This window comes from Silurus meridionalis, chromosome 6 (genome assembly GCF_014805685.1).
Source record: "Silurus meridionalis isolate SWU-2019-XX chromosome 6, ASM1480568v1, whole genome shotgun sequence".
NCBI classification, from domain to species: Eukaryota; Metazoa; Chordata; class Actinopteri; order Siluriformes; family Siluridae; genus Silurus; species Silurus meridionalis.
This window is the reverse complement of record NC_060889.1, coordinates 23,747,621-23,765,037: the sequence shown is the minus strand read 5'-3', so window position 1 is coordinate 23,765,037 and position 17,417 is coordinate 23,747,621. Positions and strand designations below refer to the sequence as shown.

Sequence of the window (17,417 nt, the reverse complement as noted above, 5' to 3'; positions counted from 1 at the left end):
GGTTGATAGTGATAAGAGCCTTGTGCTTAGCCAATAGCCTATGCATAGTTGTGCACTATTGTTAGTGTTTATCAACTCTTTTCAGCCTCTTGCTGAATTTACTCTTTTATAAAGAGCTCAGGTTCAGGAAGCATATAATAATGTAGAATAATTAAGGATTTCTGTTTGACTTTGTAAACACTTGTAGATCATTTTTAATTACATTGCCAAATTACAGAAATGGAAGTCTGGGATCTTGAGAGGAGCAAAAGAAAAGGACTATCAGAAGTCAGACAATGTCACAGCTCTCTGGGTGGGAGGGTTGACATGACACCTCTCTCTGCCCTATCACTCACAGCAATGCTATAGTCAATTACATGCATAATGGTGAGCTTAAGCATGTGGAAGCAGGTGATAGCTATTTCCTTTATCGTCTTTTGTTAATGTTTTGTTATACAGCATGAATAGCTGTTTGAAAATCAGATTGACGTGCCTTTATTCATCTGGTTGTTAGCTGTTATGTGAAAGAGGGGCAAATGATGTGTAAGGAGCAATCTTTCTCTAAATCTACAAACATCTATAGAATAAATGTAGGTGAATGCATATCACAAATTGTCCATTTTTTAAACCAATAAAAGTAAAATCACCTGACACTAGAAGGTGTTCTGAAATGTAATTAATTATAATTTACAAAACACTGCATGGGAAATTTTGGATATTTATGTATAAGTAATGAACAAAAAGACTTAACTATAAGAATTTTTTTATTGAATAAATTAAAGAATTTTGAAATTCTGAAATTTGCTCTGAAATGTTAGTGTTTCTTGCAGAATAACTAAAACCAAATGCTATCACAATGCTGCAAATGTTCATCTGTACTACGAGGAGTGTGCTAGTATTGATCTTTAAGAATAAGGGAGATGTGCAGACCTGCAGTAACTACAGGGGTATTAAGTTGATCAGTCACACCATGAAGTTATGAGGAAAGAGCAAGGAAAAGCACCACAGACACATTATTTGCTTTGAGAATGTTGATGGAGAAGTATAGAGAAGGTCAGAAGGAGTTGCATTGTATGTTTGTGGATTTAGAGAAAGCATACGACAGAGTGCCAAGAGAGGAGTTGTGGTATTGTATGAGGAAGTCAGGTGTGTCAGAGAAGTATGTGAGGGTGGGTAGGGAGCAGGTTGAGAATAGCCGGGAAACTGGAGGAGTATACAGAGTACATGAGTGTGGAGTGGAGTGGGTGGAGAAGAGTGGCAGGAGTGATTTGTGATAGAAGAGTATTTTACAAGAGTAAAAGGAAGGGTAATAGGACTGTGGTGAGACCTGCAATGTTGTATGGTTTAGAGACAGTGGCATTGAGTAAAAGACAAAAAGCTGGAGGTAGCAGAGCTGAAGATGTTGAGGTTTTCGTTGGGAGTGATGAAGATGGACAGGATTAGAAATGAGTTTATTACAGGGACAGCGCATGTGGGAGGTTTTATAGACAAAGTGAGAGAGGCAAGATTGAGATGGTTTGGACATTTGCAGAGGAGAGACATGGGGTATATTAGTAGAAGAATCCTGAGGATGGAGCCTCCAGGAAGGAGCAAAAGAGGAAGACCAATAAGGAGGTTTATGGATGTGGTGAAGAAGGATCATGAAGGCAGTTGGGTTCAAAGAGGCAGATGTAGAGGACAGGGGTTTATGGAGACAGATGATCTGCTGTGGAGACCCCTAATGGGAGAAGCTGAAAGAAGAAGAAGAAGATGGGGTGAAATTACATTAAACCTTTTGCTCTCCAAATATTTCACCATTGCACTTGTAAACTGTCTTTTATTTTGTTTATTTGTGCTGCTTTAGGCTGCTTTGCTGCTGCTGTGTATGCAGCATCATTATTACTTTCATCAAGTACACATTACATTTAAGATGTAAGAAGGCATTAAGCTTGTTGTCATTGAGCACCAGGTACCCCAATTTTCATAACCTGTAATGTAAATGGAAAACCCTGCAGCTGTAACACAGAAATGCCTCTCAATGTGCCACCATCTCACTCCATGCAAAATCACCTGACTTTAATCCAATAGAAACAAGATTATACACAAGAGGAGAGGTGGTGAATTACATTGTTTAAGAGTTTAATGAAGTCCAAAGTCCAAGTATGTAAGCGTATAATAAAAGCAAAAAGAAACAAAGAAAGAAAAATTCTGAATTCTAAAATATGCAAATACAGATAAAGGCAGGAAAAATGAAAAACAAACAAAAGGTTCAACTGGTACAATAGACAAGGAAAATTTTAGACCAAAAAAAGAAAACAGGGCAGCTTAATATATACAGTAAATGAAGGGGAAAGACAGATTGGGGAAACAATGGGAGCCAAAACACCTAACAAATCTGAAATGCTCACAATTTTGACATGAAATAATAAAGTAGCTGTCTGTTTATTATAATTCCAGTTATCATGTAACAAAAATCTGCTCTTGTGCTCTTGATGGTTTACACTTTATTTGTTATCCATGTCCATTTTGTATCAGATTTCTATTAAGACAACCATCACCTCAAGTCCTGTTTCATCACACATAGTTAATTAAATGATTTCTATGCTGATTCATCACATGATATATATGTATATATTCCAGTTTTCTTGCTGGTTGAGAAACGTAGCTGTATAACTTGTGACTGAGCATGTGATCTTATCAAATGTTTTTTTTTTTTTTTAAGAGCTAAATAAAGCTTGCTGGCATACTTGTTAATGTTGAATAAGTTGGAGAATCAGTGTCAGGAATGTTGCAGTGTATTGTACTGTACATCTCCAAGATAAACAGTAAACCTTCATGTAATGTGAAATGTTATGTCCTTTGTGTATTTGATAACTTTTATTTAGTAGATTTAATGTAAAACTACATTTATTTATTATATCATGTAGTATATAAAATCTGTATATATGTATACAAAGTAATACAGGTATCTGAGATGTCTATTTTGTGATTATTTGCCTTTAAAGGAACTTTTTTTATTGGTTAGTTAAAAGGTAATTTTACCTCAGTTTTCATCAAAAAACTTTCATTTCATCTAGTTTTGATTTTTCAGAATTAGAATCAGAAAATCAAAGGATTCAGCAAAGAGCACTTTACAGTAATATAAATTTGTCTTGGTGTCAGGTGCATACATATGTTTTTAAATAAACTATAATAAATCAACAAATACCATATACAGAAAGTGGCTTTGCATGAGAACTAGTGCAATGTAGAATTTGAAAGTGAAAATGTCCATAAGTTTTTGTAATTTCTCATAATGAAAAATTTCAAAAACTTATGGTCATTGTTTACTGTACATTCTTTAGCATTTACACTACTGTGATGTGAACATTTGTGGGACTATAGTGAAGCAGAAGACTGTTAGGAAAAAAACCTAGCAGACCACATACAAAAACACACAAACTTACTGTTGATACACACACCATTGCAGTCTAAGACTAGTCATATAGTAAAGAGGAAGTGTGGGTTCTTTATGGTTTTACTTTAAGGTGCAACCACTGTGAAGTAACAAAGAGACAGAGTCAGAGCGAGCCAGAGAGAGACCAAACAACAGAGAAGGTATGGTGCAGATCAAACATGTGAAGTAACAAAGTACAAATACTTTGTTACTGTACTTAAGTAGATTTTTCTGGTATCAGTACTTTACTCTTTATTTTCTTTTTACTTTTAATCATTACATTTTTACACAAATATCTGTACTTTCTACTTCTTATATTTTCATATTTGGTGAAATGTCAAAATTTCTTTCTTCTCACTGCACTGTGTTTTCAGCTAATCAACCTATTTCCTGTCTTTGTGCATTTTTTTTTAACATCTACCACTGGTGTATCATTTCCTGGCTCTCACACACTACAGACATAGTTTACGAAACCAACAATTAGCACAGCAGAAGGCAACAAGAAATCTGGGACTAACGTGGATGAGACAGAGGGAGTCAGTGATGTAAACATGACTGAGAACAGAGACATTCCTGATCATCATCATCTTTTCTCTGCTTGTGTTCTATATGGTGGATGTTCAGCCTGGATGCATTCATTACGTAACAAAATTTTAAATTCGTTTAGTATTAATATATTAATTAGGGCTGTCACAATTAACACGTTAACGCTAATTCATTTTAACAACACTTATTTAATAATGCCCAAATAATCCAGCGCGCATTTCTGCTTGACCATTTTTATTGAAGATATAAATAAATAGAAAAGTTGCGAAATTAAAACCTTCAGCACAACATGTCTATTCACGATTTCCTTTCTTTACTCAGATATAAACAAATAAATAAACTCCACTGAAAAATTATTTTTAATCAGTAAACATTTGTTTTACTGATGTGGCACGTGCACCAAAATCCGCCATGATGCACATAATTAACCCTCCGTGGTCGACACACGCAGGCGCGTTTTATGTCAATTTTTCCTCATAACGCCAAAATGAACTCAAATTACTCTGACTTTTTTGGTTGTATAGATAAGAGCAATACGTCATTCGAATCTGTAAAGGGTCTACTTTTATTTGTATAGCGGGTGCTCTCTGCCATCTCTGTCTCCTCTCTTTACAGACACAAATAAAACAACCTGAATCTCAGTGAACACTTGACTCATAAACATAATAATACTTATAAATAAACTGAATCACATTGAAAACAAATATTCTCTGATAATGTAGTCCATATGAACGTTAGAAGAGGTACAGTTTTTCCGGTATCACCTCATTAACTGTCCGTGTGGAAACAGCAAAGGTTCCTTTTGGTGGATTTACAGAAGTTAAAACACCATAATTACTTTAAAACTTTTACAATAATATTTTGTCTTCATGCTCTATGTTGAGTTTGGTTTCACTAATAATTAACATACATTTGCATAAAGCATCAATATTTTTCCATGCCTATGTTGATTATTGTATTAAAAAAAACTAATGTTTTAATTTAAGGTACATTTAGAACACTAAAATGTGCAGTTAAATAGTGATTTATCGGAGGTAACTCATGACAATCATTCGCTTAAATGCGATTAAATATTTTAATCGATTGACAGCCCTATTATTACTATGACGTGAGGTCCAGTTACCAGCGTGACACAAAAACAGGTTGTAGTAATGGCTACTTTTTATTTAAGTACATGTCAGAGCCCAAACTTCTTTACTTTAACTTGAGTAAAAAAGTGTAGTACTACAAAGTTTACCCAAGTATTTAAAAAATATATTATCTGTACTTCTACTTAAGTAAAGAATGTGTGTACTTTTGCCACCTCTGGTGCAGATTGAACATTTCTATGAATTTGTATTGGACCTCAAACTTAAAAGAAAAAAAAAAATCAACCTTGCTCACTTTGACATCACAGCTGCTCTAGTCGTGCTATTGGCCAGGCTATAGGCGTGTTGTTTAGCTTTACAAAAGACTCTGTACTGATCCCTTTCCCTGTGAATCAGCCTTGAACCGTGCAAAACATTACAGAACAACTTAAAAAACACTCGACCTTGGAACAAAAGCACCGGCTGATAAACAGAGCCCATCGTGAGGAGTGCCAATATAAATCTGCTTGTAAATATGACAGTATAAGTCCAGTAGGCCATGTGAACTAGCAATAACAGTGTGATGAATGAGCAACGTGGTGAACGTATAGGCATGGAAAGTGATTGTGCTTAGCAAACAATACAGTAATAATGGTACACATGCCTTTATTGTGACTGATGACTACATGAAGTGGGTGGAGGTAGAGGTGTACTGCAACATTGGATTGTACACAATGTATGTAAACATATTACACACTATTACTGATAGTGATGTTATCAGTTATTCAGGGTTACTGATACATCATGTGAGTAATTATTTACAACCAAGCAGTTCTTTTGCACAACAAACATTACACTACAAAACAACTTATCCAGTGTGGAGAGTGAAACGATAATAGAGGAAGCACTTTTTTAAACCATGATTTTGGATTATAGGATGTAGCTTTTTTTATGACCACATTTATCTAAGAACAATACACTATAACCATAAAAACATATAGGGCATTCTGATGTAACTTTTAAACAATCCAGATCTGATATCCAGAATCCAAAATCCAAAATAATTTTAAACATAAATACATACTAATACTATTTAATTCACCAGCTGATATGACCACTATATATAACATTACACATCCCAGACTTATATAGTAATTGAGTTTGTCTTGTACTCTTTTCTTGTTAGGAATTTTAACCCCCTATAAATGTCACATGGTACCACTTTCAGTCACAGTGTGACTTCCACGTGCCATAAAACCCATTAAGAGGCCCACAGCCACTTCACCTGGGTTAAATATTTATTTTTCACATTTATGTATCAAAGGTACATCAGAATAGTGAAGCTGATTTCGTATAATATTATCAGGTTTGCACTGAATGTAAAGAAAGATTGGATACATTTTATATAATTAAGCCAAGAGAACAGAAATTGCTCTGTAGAACAGTAAAGGTGAGCAAATAGATGTTGTAAAACGATGTAAAATGTATTTATTTATACAAGAGTTCAAAAAATATATAACTCATATGTATTAAAAGTATGAAAATACATCTCCAGATTTATAAAATGTCCCAAATCACAGACTGATTTTAGTTATCTGTGGAAAGGTAATGCCTCTTTCACTAAGGACCATACAAAAGCATCAGGCTAAATAGCAACAGCTTTAATTCTAGCAAGGTAGCACTGGACAACAGTTCAGTCGGCACTGTTGGCCCAATGACCCCAAGGTTGGGCCAACAGATTTTCAGCAACCTTTAAATATTTATGCTAGGCCATTGTAAGCAAGGTTGACAGAAAACACCACCATTGCCAATGCTTACCAAAGTTGTATAAAGACCACACAAAATAAACACTGGGCCATCACTGTTTTGATATATGAGAAATCTCTTCGATGGTAACTAGCATGATAATAACAATGACAACCAAACTAGCTGAAAGCTAATAAATACAAAGCAAACATGGAGCTGGATGCAATGTCGATGCTGCAACATCATACAATCTCACTGTCTTATTTTGTATCTTGCATTAAATGTTGTACACTTATTTCATGTCCTAGTCTGTTTTGTGTTATTTTGTGTTGCTTTGCATAACATATTTTCAGATATGTATTACAGCACAGTGAAATTCCTTCTTCACATATTCCAGCGATGTTAGAAAGCTGTTAGGAAGAGTCAGAGCGCAGGGTCAGCCATGATACAACACCCCTGGAGCACAGAGGGTTAAGGGCCTTAATTAAGGGCCCAAAAGTTTTACCTTGGCAATACTGGGGCTTAAAAGCCTACTTGACGATTTGACTTCTCATTCTTCATGGTGCATTTGAAGTCTAGATTCATCACAATAATCCATAAAACATCACCGTATGACTACAAATATACAGAAGAGAAATGTAATGTTCGACAATAATAGTGAATAAAGCAGAAAGAAACACTTAAGGCATTTGGCAGGTGCTGTTATCCACATTGACAATTAAGAGACAGAGGGTTAAGGGCTTTGCTCAAATGCCCAACAGTGGAAGTCTGGTGGTACTGGGATTTGAACTCATGACCTTCCAACCCAGCATCCAATGCCTTTACCACTGAACTACCATCTCAATCAACCACTAATGCTCAGGTGAGGTAGATTTTACACTATAAGACAGACTTAGGTACAATAACAAATTATGCCTGCCTTGTTATTAGCCTCTACTTGATTTTGATGTGAAGATATCTAAATTCTTATCTGATAAGATTGTTGTGCAGAAGAGGCACACCTGGACAGTAACATTTAAATTTACTGTATTTGGCATATGCCCTTATACAGAGCAACTAACAACTGAGCAGGCGAGGGCCTTGCTCAAGGGCCCAGCAATGGCTGCTTCGTGGGAACTTGAAATGTGAACTTGTGACCTTCCGATCCAAAACTAACGTCTCAACCACTGAGCTATTACAGCTCTCCTCATAGACCACACAATGTGTGCTAACTGGTTGGCATGTTGCCATGCATTTTGAGGTCTTTGACTTTTGATGAGTTAAACATTTATCAAACCGAATGACAAATCAATAACTACACGTTTTAAGAACTATTCTGACGTGAGAAGGCGTGGGGGTCGCGCCCGAATGACGTCACACCCCGGTCGGGGTGGGCGTGTTTCATGCGTCCCTATAAATAAACCGGCAGTAAAGCGTGCTTTTTATATTAGTCTCTAACATTAAACTTTATTTCGCAAATTAAGTTCTTGTTTAATGGTTTGCGTCTACGTTTTTAGTGATTCTCTTCATATACAATTCCTTTGCTTACATTATAATTTTAAATCCTAGTAATTCTTAACAAATAGTCTGGTTTTTTGTTTTTCCAAAGGACGCAATGTATCCCGAGACTCACACCGGGTAAGAAAACACTTCTAGATTATTATTTGCGGTTCCTGTACTAGTTTTAAGACAAACTGGTGCTTTTACAATCATATTATAATGTTTTATTTAGCGGAGAGTTTACTGTAACCCTGCCTGCCTGCCTCTATGCGACTGTTGGATGTGTGCGCGCACCTGCGCGTTCCCGCGTGTGACACATGCCATGTGGCCAAGTCTTTTTCCTTCTAATATTTTTAAACACTTTTCTTAAAACCTCTTGTTTTTTCGTTTTTTTAACTCGATTAAATATATAGAGTTTAAATGATCACCCAGTTAGTTTTCTGACTGCAGAAAAAGAAATGAATAACAATCGGATGGTGGATAATTTTATAATAATTATTATCTGCAGTATCCTGTGAACACATTGCAAGGCATAATTTTTACACACACACACACCCACACACACACACGCACACACACTAACCCTTAAGTCAGTACTTGCAATTTCCTATTCAAATTAATTTTCATATGTCCTGTCACATTGGTGTGACCTCACCATTTATTAAAATACTTGCACACAAAACCTCTGATTGCACCATAAGATGCACCTATTTCAATGCCAAACTGCTTCATATGGTAACTTTTTATAACAGTTCCATAATAGCTTCAAAGGGAACTTAAAAAATCTCACTGTAGTCCAGATGTCAGGAGGTATTATAAAAATACCTATAAATAGATTACCATACTTCTGCCATATGTCTATTAAGGCCACAGTAGAGTTATTTTAGTCACTCAGCAAGAGGAGACCTGTTCCCCAAATAACTAAAAAAAGCACAGGTCCTTTTTTTGCTTATGGCTCAGGTCCCATCGAGCATGTGTCTCCGGTCCTTTTTTGCATATGGATCGAGGATAACGTTGAGATGAGGTGCAGAATTTCAGTGCGAGTAATAAATGTGTTTGAGGCAAAGCTAGCCAAGATTTTCTGATGGCGATAATGTGTAGGAGGTCAGGTTTCTTTGTAGATTTCTGTGGGTGCCTGACTCGGCTGTGGTTTGTGGAATGCAACAAAATACTGTGGGCGGGTGAGTGCTTCTGTGTGAGAAACCGGGCAGAGAAACATGCATGCTGAGTCATTCTGACCACATAATAAGTCACATGTTAAGTGTGTGTGTGTGTGTGTGTGTGTGTGTGTGTGTTTAGGTACAGCTATGAGGAATGCAGGGCTACAGCTGACTGGCTGTTGGCTCAGACTGCAGTGCGCCCACTTGTGGGCATTGTTTGTGGCTCTGGTATGGGCGGATTGGCCGACACGCTAAAAGATCAGGTGGCCTTCAACTACAAAGACATTCCCAACTTTCCCCAAAGTACAGGTGTGTGCACACACTGGTATACACAATTGCACATCTGCTCAACATTTTACACTTAAACATCTGTTTATGCAGCTTTTATGTTTTTTTTTTTTTTTTTTTTTTTTAATGGGAATGTACAAAAGGACAAGGTCCTGGTGTTTATATTGTGCTCGGTTGGCTTGTTGGTGTGGGTACGTGTAAGTGTGTAATAGTTGATGAATACAAGCCTCTTATTAAGTGTGTCCAAGCCGACCTCTTAATCATGATGCCATCATTTCTCTGCACTTGTTTTATCCAGTGCATGGACACGCAGGGCAACTTGTGTTTGGGACTCTGAAAGGAAGTCCATGTGTCTGCATGCAAGGCCGTTTCCATCTCTATGAGGGATACCCCATGCAAAAGGTTGTAACATCCCATAATATTATATCATTGTATTTATCTGAGACTGTATTTATTTACTTATAATACAATTAATCAAATCTTCTCAGGCTTTGTAGCTACACTATGTGTGATGTTTATGCAAAACATCGTTTGAATGATTAATCTTTTTTGTGCATTTTCACTTTTTCTGTCCATTTTTATTTATTTGTAATTTGTTATGTGTTCTAAATATTATTTCAATTAAAATTAATTATTAGTTTTTTACATATAGCGTTTAGTTGCTCACGCTAGAGCTTTTTTTCCCAATTTCAGAAAATAAAGGAAGTGCGTTCTGGTTTTCACCCAATGAGGATGGGTTCCCTTTCAAGTCTGGTTTCTCTCAAGTTTTTTCCTCATAACATTTAGGGAGTTTTTCCTTGCCACAGTCACCCCAGGCTGCTCTTCAGGGATAAATACACATGGTTCCCCTTAATTCCTAAGTTCTGTAAAGCTGCTTTGAGAAAATGTTCATTGTGGAAAAACACTATAGAAATAAACTTGAACATTTCAGAAAAAGTACACAATAAATCAAAGTCAAAATAATGGGTCGCTCAATGGGTTCTTAAATATAAATAATTAGCACTTGGCCTTTCAACAGCTGAGTGCTTGCTCTGAACTTTAGATATGTTGAATGATTAAACTGTAATTAATGGATATTTGGTGCCATCCAGATGAGGATGGTTCCCTTAAAGTCTGGTTTCTCTCCAGGTTTCCTTCCCATGCCATCTCAGGGACAATGTCGAATGTGCTACAAATAAAAATATAATTGAAAATGTTGGTGCTGTGGTACTGATCTTTGTGTTCTTGTCTGCATAGTGTATTAATGGTTAGGTTTGCTGTCCTAGATCACTCTGCCCATGCGGATATTTAAGCTGCTCGGAGTACAGACAGTGATCCTAACCAATGCTGCAGGAGGCCTCAATGAGGACTTCAAGGTGGGAGACATCATGATCATTAAAGACCATCTGAACATGCCCGGATTTGCTGGCAACAATCCACTGATAGGACCTAATGATGAAAGGTGTGTGTGTGTTACTAAAATTAAGCTTTTCATCAATGTTACATTATTAAATTATTAACATCTATGATGTGAGCAAATATAATTTTTTTTTGGAGGAAAACTGCTTTATAAGGCTCAGGGGTTAAATTTCTAATCACAAGATATATTGGACTCATGTATGATCATTTCCTGTTTTTGAAGTAGACATTTAAAAAAGTGTGTAATAATAACTGTGTGTGTGTGTGTGTGTGTGTGTGTGTGTGTGTGTGTGTGTGTGTGTGTGTGTGTGTGTGTGTGTGTGTGTGTGTGTGTGTGTTTTCCAGGTTCGGTGTGCGTTTCCCCTGCATGTCTGATGCCTATGATCGTGAGCTGCAACAGCTGGCTATGGACATTGGCAACGAGTTGGGTTATGGTGATTTTCTCAGGGAGGGGGTCTACTGTGTGCTCGGGGGACCCTCATTTGAGACCATTGCTGAGTGTCGCATGCTGCACAAACTGGGAGCTGATGCTGTTGGTGAGTTTCCTCTTCTTTTTTTTGTGCAATCAGGCACTTTTTCCACTTTAAATAGTGTTTAATCAGTTGCACAAGCTCCGAGATGTAATCCCATAAAGTCCTATAAATCCTGTAAAGTGTGTTGCTTGGCCTTGCTGTTACTTTAAGTGATTGGAAAAGGGCACAGAAACACCTACTTTTAAACCCTTAGAAAATCCAGATCCTGGAAAAATGTGAACTAAAAAGAGCTATGTTACCTGGTACAATATTGTCCTTGTTTGCATATTGTAATGTGCTTGGTTGATGTATTTTATATTGTTGACCAGTCTGGATCACAAGCCCCAATTTCTATCCTGCTCCTTAGTTTTTCAGCTGTTAAAAAATTAGACCCTGATTTGAAATGCTTGGATGAATAGGGAGATATCTAAGCTTTCTTTCTTCCCTCTCAGGGATGAGCACAGTTCACGAAGTGATTGTGGCGCGTCACTGTGGAATGCGCGTCTTCGCTCTGTCTCTGATAACCAATCAGACGGTGATGGACTATGACAGCGAGGAAAAGGCCAACCACGAGGAAGTTCTCGAGACTGGAAAATCGAGGGCGGAGCAACTGGAGAGGCTGGTGTCCACCATGGTCACTCGCATTGGGCACAACAACTATTGCTAAACAAAACTTAAAGGGGAGTTTTCTGATCACCAGAAAAGTGAGCTAAACTTGATCATATGCTCAGTTTCATTTCTGTGAGAGATTCAGCGTGTCAACACTGAAAACGTGTTCAATGCATTGCTGCATGATTGCTTCTATACTGTAGATGCGATGTCTGGTGCGTTTACTTTTTAAAAAAAAATTATTTAATACTCCTGAAGTGCACAAATATCATTCATATTTATTGTGTTTCTGGGCATGTACATTCCTTTTAGAGTAAGAGAAACAAGCTGTCATATGTAGAATGTGTCTTAAACAATGAATGATTGTATATGTCTAATCTTAATTCTAAGTAAACTAGTTGCTTTATGAAAGCCCATTGCTGTACATTAGATGTAGAGATTGGTTGTGTATCGTGTCTTTTTTGTTTTGTTTTTTTAACATTAAAGTTTTATTTATTACTATATGTATTGGTCTTTTTTTTTTTTTTTAAACTTGCACATCTGACCTGACATGATGTGAACAAGCTTTGAACATCAACCTGGATAATTAGTTTATTTAATTGAAGGGCGAAATGTCTAAATCTAAAGATAAAGACCTGTAGAATTAACTATTATAAATTTGTCTCCTATACATAGAGCAACTTATTATGCAGTATCTTGCAGGAAGCTTTCATAGAAAGTCTTTCCAGCTTGCATCTTTCTGTTTCCTTCCAACTTTCTGTACAAATTGATTTTTCATCTTCATTCAGCTCTATATAAAAAATGCACACAATGGCATGAAGTACAGGTTATTTGTTAATTTAGTGTATTCCATTTAACTTAATTGATTGTATTTTTTTTCTCAGTTGAACATTTATTTTGCCCAGTGACCTCTATAAAGTCTATTGCAGCTTATCTGCTAAATTTCTTCAAGTTGTTAAGGGTTAATATTTAGGGTAAGGGTTTATATGTAAATGCTATAGAGCCATAATTTAAAAATGCAACTAGTGCAGATTCACCCTGTAGGTTCAGCTTTACAGAAACATTACTTTTTAAATACGTGTTGAATGTGAGGTTCAAACTCCATGCTGAGCTGCAGCAGTAGGTGATATGTTCATGGTCGATACTCCTTCAACTGAACAAGGAAGCCGGCGTTTGGTTGTATTGACGGTCGAGCAGATCTGACTCGGTTAAACGCTTCCTCAAACGGTATCTTCTGCTTCGCCATCAGATAAGCGATGGCCACAGAGGCAGAGCGCGACACGCCTGCGTTACAGTGGAGCAACACGACTCCATCCTGAAACAGAGAGTTGTAATGCTCGTATATTATACATAGTTCAAAAAGATTTAGCAATTTAAATCACAATTTAAAAGTTGTTCACACTTGTCTTTGTTTTTAATAGATTTGCAGTTTTTAACATTTTTCTTTTACTATCAGGTGGTAGGGGTGTAACGATACAGGAAAGGATTGCGGTTCGGGAAACGTGTACTGAATTCAATCCTTATTATTTGCGGAACCTTAGTTAAAATCTAAATTTCCTCAGGAACGTATAAAGTGGCGCACTGCAAGTGTGTCGAGTCTCCGCCCCATACATTCAGCGCATCAAAAAATTATTACATTTGAAAACATGCACAACAATGCCAGGGGTTTAAAAAGAGACTAAAGTGCCTTGAGTGCAGTGTCACGGTGACTACTCACTCTCAACTGGAAAGAAAATGTAAACTGTTCAAATGTTGATGATCACTGATGTTAATAATAATAAACTGTATTAATAAAAAATAGACAAGCAATTTTGTTTAATATTTCTTCCCCATAACCGTACCGAAATTGACCCGGACCATTACTTAAAAACTGAGGTATGTACCGAACCGTGAAATTTGTGTACACTTACACCCCCATCAGATGCAATTATATATTTACATGAACTTCAGCTTTAATTGTAATACAGCTTTAATGTAATAATTATATTAAGAATAAAATATTTAATTTTAGAAGTTTTTACCCATGTTTATTATTAATTTTTTTTATTAATTATTTGTGATTTGAAATGAATTCCCCCCTTAGGGTCATGATCTAGTGTGTAATAGATCTCTAAAACACTTATCTACTATAAAATACCATCATTTATATAAATCCCCAAAGCTAACAATACAAATACATCTTTAGTTAATTTATATGTTGAGCTCTTATGTGTTCATGAATCCCTACAGCTATGAGTCTAGAGCTTTGTATTCTACAATCTCCATAGATAAGTCTTTATGGTCGTTTAAATGGACTAATCCCTATAAACAATTGTTAGATGTTTTATATCTACTAATCCCTCCTGCTAATACAGGATCGTATTCCAGTATCTCACAAAAGTGAGTGATCTCTCACATTTTAGCAACCATTTTAATATTTTCTCAAGGGACAATATTATAGAAATGCAACTTGGATATAAACAAGTCGTTCTGCAGACCGTCATCCCAGAAGGAGCCTCTTCTGAAGCTGGTTTACAAGAAATCCCGCAAACGTTTGCTGAAGACAACCAGTCCAAGAGCATTAACTACTGGAACCATGTCCTGTGGTCTGATGAGTCTAAGATAAACTTGTTTGGCTCAGAAGGTGTCCAGTATGTGTGGTGATGCCCTGGTGAGGAGAACCAAGAAAATGTTGTATTGCCTACAGTCAAGCATGGTGGTGGTAACATCATGGTCTGGGGCTGCATGAGTGCTGCTGGTACCGGGAAGCTGAGGTTCATTAAGGGAAAACATGAAGTCCAAAATGTAAAGTGACATTTTGAAGCAGGACATGATGCACTCCCTTCAGAAACTGGTCATAACAGCAGTTTTCCAACATGATAATGATTGCTAAAATATGAACGGTGTACACGCTTTTGTGAGATCGCTAAGATAGCCAAGATAAACCTTTAGCTTGTTATATTTGCTAACCCCAGTAGCTAAAACCCACACACCTGCTTTCTGGCTTCGTCGATGAACTCAAAGCACTGTGGGAGGAAGGAGGTGAGTTGTGTCTCTGGCAGGTCCATCATGGAAACAGTTTTGTAGATGAAGTGCTGAGGGAAGGGGTTTTCCACTCCACAGGCAACATTCAACACATGAGTCACCTGCAACCAGAATTCATGACAAACGTACTGAATGTATATGTAATTCAGGAAAATAAGAATGAAATATATTTCCACATGTGTGATATTTATTATGTTCATGTTCAATTGGAGAAATTACTTTTAAAAAAACATTTACATTAATTAGGGGAATGTTCGTGTCTAAATCACCACTGATCCCCCCAAAGCACTCTGTATGTGAATAGTAAGAAAAAAGAAGAGAAAAGAAACAATACAAGAATAGATAAGAAACAAAAGGTAAGAATAAAGACAAGAAAAGAGAAGAAGAAAAAAAAAGGGGGAAAAGATGTATAGGAAAATAAAATGAAAGAAAAATAGGGGGGGGGGATGAAAGGAAAGAGAAAGGAAAGATATAATGGGAAAAGGAAAGCAAAAAGTAAGAAAATAAAGTCAAAGAAATGAAATTAAAGAAAGGGAAAAGAAAAGGAAATGAAAAGAAAGGGAAAAGAAAAGAAAAGGAAATGAAAAGAAAGGGAAAAGAAAAGGAAATGAAAAGAAAAATAGGGGGATGAAAGGAAAGAGAAAGGAAAGATATAATGGGAAAAGGAAAGCAAAAAGTAAGAAAATAAAGTCAAAGAAATGAAATTAAAGAAAAGGAAAAGAAAAGAAAAACGAAAACAAAAGGAAAATGAAAAGAAAATAATTCTGCACCTTGTAGTTTCTCAGAGTCGCGGTGTCACTGGCTGCATCTTGTGACGCTGTGAAGAAAATCAGAAGCCCTGTTTACTGAAAACACAAACACACACACACACACACACACACACACACACACACACACACACACACACACACACACACACACACACACACACACACACACACACTCTCTCTCTCTCTCTCACCCAGCAGGAGGTACGGGGTAACAACGCCCACCTGCAGGTCTAAACTCAGATCTTGGACGAACCCGCAGGTGGCGCTCTCCCCCTCGCACTTTGTGACGTAACCACCGTCGCCGCTTCGCGTTTCCACAAAGACTTTCCCGCTTGCCGTAGTAATGCGCGTGCTCTGTTTCCTGAGGCGCGTTCGAGAGAAGTTATGGAGCTCGTGAGAGAAAGACTCCATGCTACAGAGAAAATCCGCAGCTTTTATCCACTACACAGAGCTGCGTTCTGACTAGAACACCCCGAGATCACCGCCTTTCTGTTCTTTTAACACTCTGCTTCCCCCATGAAACCCCGCAGCAGGGTAGTTATAGCGTCAAAATACACACATTAAAACACACATTATTATTATTATTATTATTATTTACAGTTGTAGTTCCGTTCCTGTTGTTGCACGTGCGATGAATAACCCAACTCATGAGAAGAGAAGCGAGATACAAAACTGTATTGTGTTCTATTTCAACATAAGAGTCCTGCATCTACCCCATGTTTAAAATCCAAATTAACCATCTATTTATCCCAATGCATCCATCCATTCCAATCATCCATCAAACCCAAATATTTCAAACCCAATCTAAATTATTTATTTATTCATTCTATCCATCAAACCCAATTTATCCATCCATCCATTTCAATCAACCGTCAAATCCATCTAGCCCATCCATCACACTAAAACTAACCAATTATCCTTATACATCAAACCCAAACTACTTATCCTGTTTGTTTCATCTATCCATACATTCAATAAGTTAAATCCAAGCAATCCAACCTGTTGAATAATCAAAATTCAAAATAAAATTTCCAATTTTCCAATGCAATTTTCATTACGAACCATCAGCTGTTAGCCAGGTACTTCTAACAGTTTATTGTGTTTGAGTACACAATTATCGTCAAACCAGAAACTCTCTTTCCAGATTAGAATCTGGAATCTTAATAATGCCCTAATGGTCCCTACTGGTGTCCATTAGATACCAAAATGTAATATACAAGCTGCCAAGATTTTAACTGGTCCTTAATGGTCTCCATTAGACATGTCACCAAAAGAAGGCAACAAACTTTCAGCAAAGACCCACAGGGACCATTGGTATTTTTTTTTATTTATTTTTTTTATTAAAAGCATTACAAATGTATCTTTTTTTTTTCCAGCAGGGCATACATCGAGACCTCCGGCACTTCCATGCTCACCATAAACTG

General features: G+C 36.8%; 2 protein-coding genes across 2 annotated transcripts; one reads left to right on the top strand and one right to left on the bottom strand.

Moving 5' to 3' along the window:
• The first annotated feature begins 8,161 nt into the window (after positions 1–8,161).
• On the top strand, positions 8,162–12,702 carry pnp5a (purine nucleoside phosphorylase 5a). The gene is made up of 6 exons (XM_046851462.1): positions 8,162–8,370; positions 9,532–9,701; positions 9,979–10,082; positions 10,946–11,121; positions 11,424–11,614; positions 12,043–12,702. The coding sequence occupies exons 1-6, from the start codon at positions 8,348–8,350 to the stop codon at positions 12,255–12,257; spliced, it is 879 nt and encodes a 292-aa protein (XP_046707418.1). The 5' UTR covers positions 8,162–8,347; the 3' UTR covers positions 12,258–12,702.
• Positions 12,458–16,951, bottom strand: dusp19b (dual specificity phosphatase 19b). Its single transcript, XM_046851472.1, has 4 exons — positions 16,185–16,951; positions 15,994–16,040; positions 15,172–15,324; positions 12,458–13,514 (listed from the first exon to the last, which is right to left on the bottom strand). The coding sequence occupies exons 1-4, from the start codon at positions 16,402–16,404 to the stop codon at positions 13,332–13,334; spliced, it is 603 nt and encodes a 200-aa protein (XP_046707428.1). The 5' UTR covers positions 16,405–16,951; the 3' UTR covers positions 12,458–13,331.
• Positions 16,952–17,417: the final 466 nt, after the last annotated feature.

Excerpts from the sequence above, each read along its gene's own strand:
- dusp19b (XM_046851472.1), bottom strand. The coding sequence starts at position 16,404 with ATGGAGTCTTTCTCTCACGAGCTCCATAACTTCTCTCGAACGCGCCTC. Across the intron at positions 15,325-15,993 it reads CGACTCTGAGAAACTACAAG|GTGACTCATGTGTTGAATGT; the intron begins GTGCAGAATTAT and ends TTCTGGTTGCAG. Across the intron at positions 13,515-15,171 it reads TCGACGAAGCCAGAAAGCAG|GATGGAGTCGTGTTGCTCCA; the intron begins GTGTGTGGGTTT and ends TCTCTGTTTCAG.
- pnp5a (XM_046851462.1), top strand. The coding sequence starts at position 8,348 with ATGTATCCCGAGACTCACACCGG. Across the intron at positions 8,371-9,531 it reads TATCCCGAGACTCACACCGG|GTACAGCTATGAGGAATGCA; the intron begins GTAAGAAAACAC and ends GTGTGTGTTTAG. Across the intron at positions 11,615-12,042 it reads ACTGGGAGCTGATGCTGTTG|GGATGAGCACAGTTCACGAA; the intron begins GTGAGTTTCCTC and ends CTTCCCTCTCAG.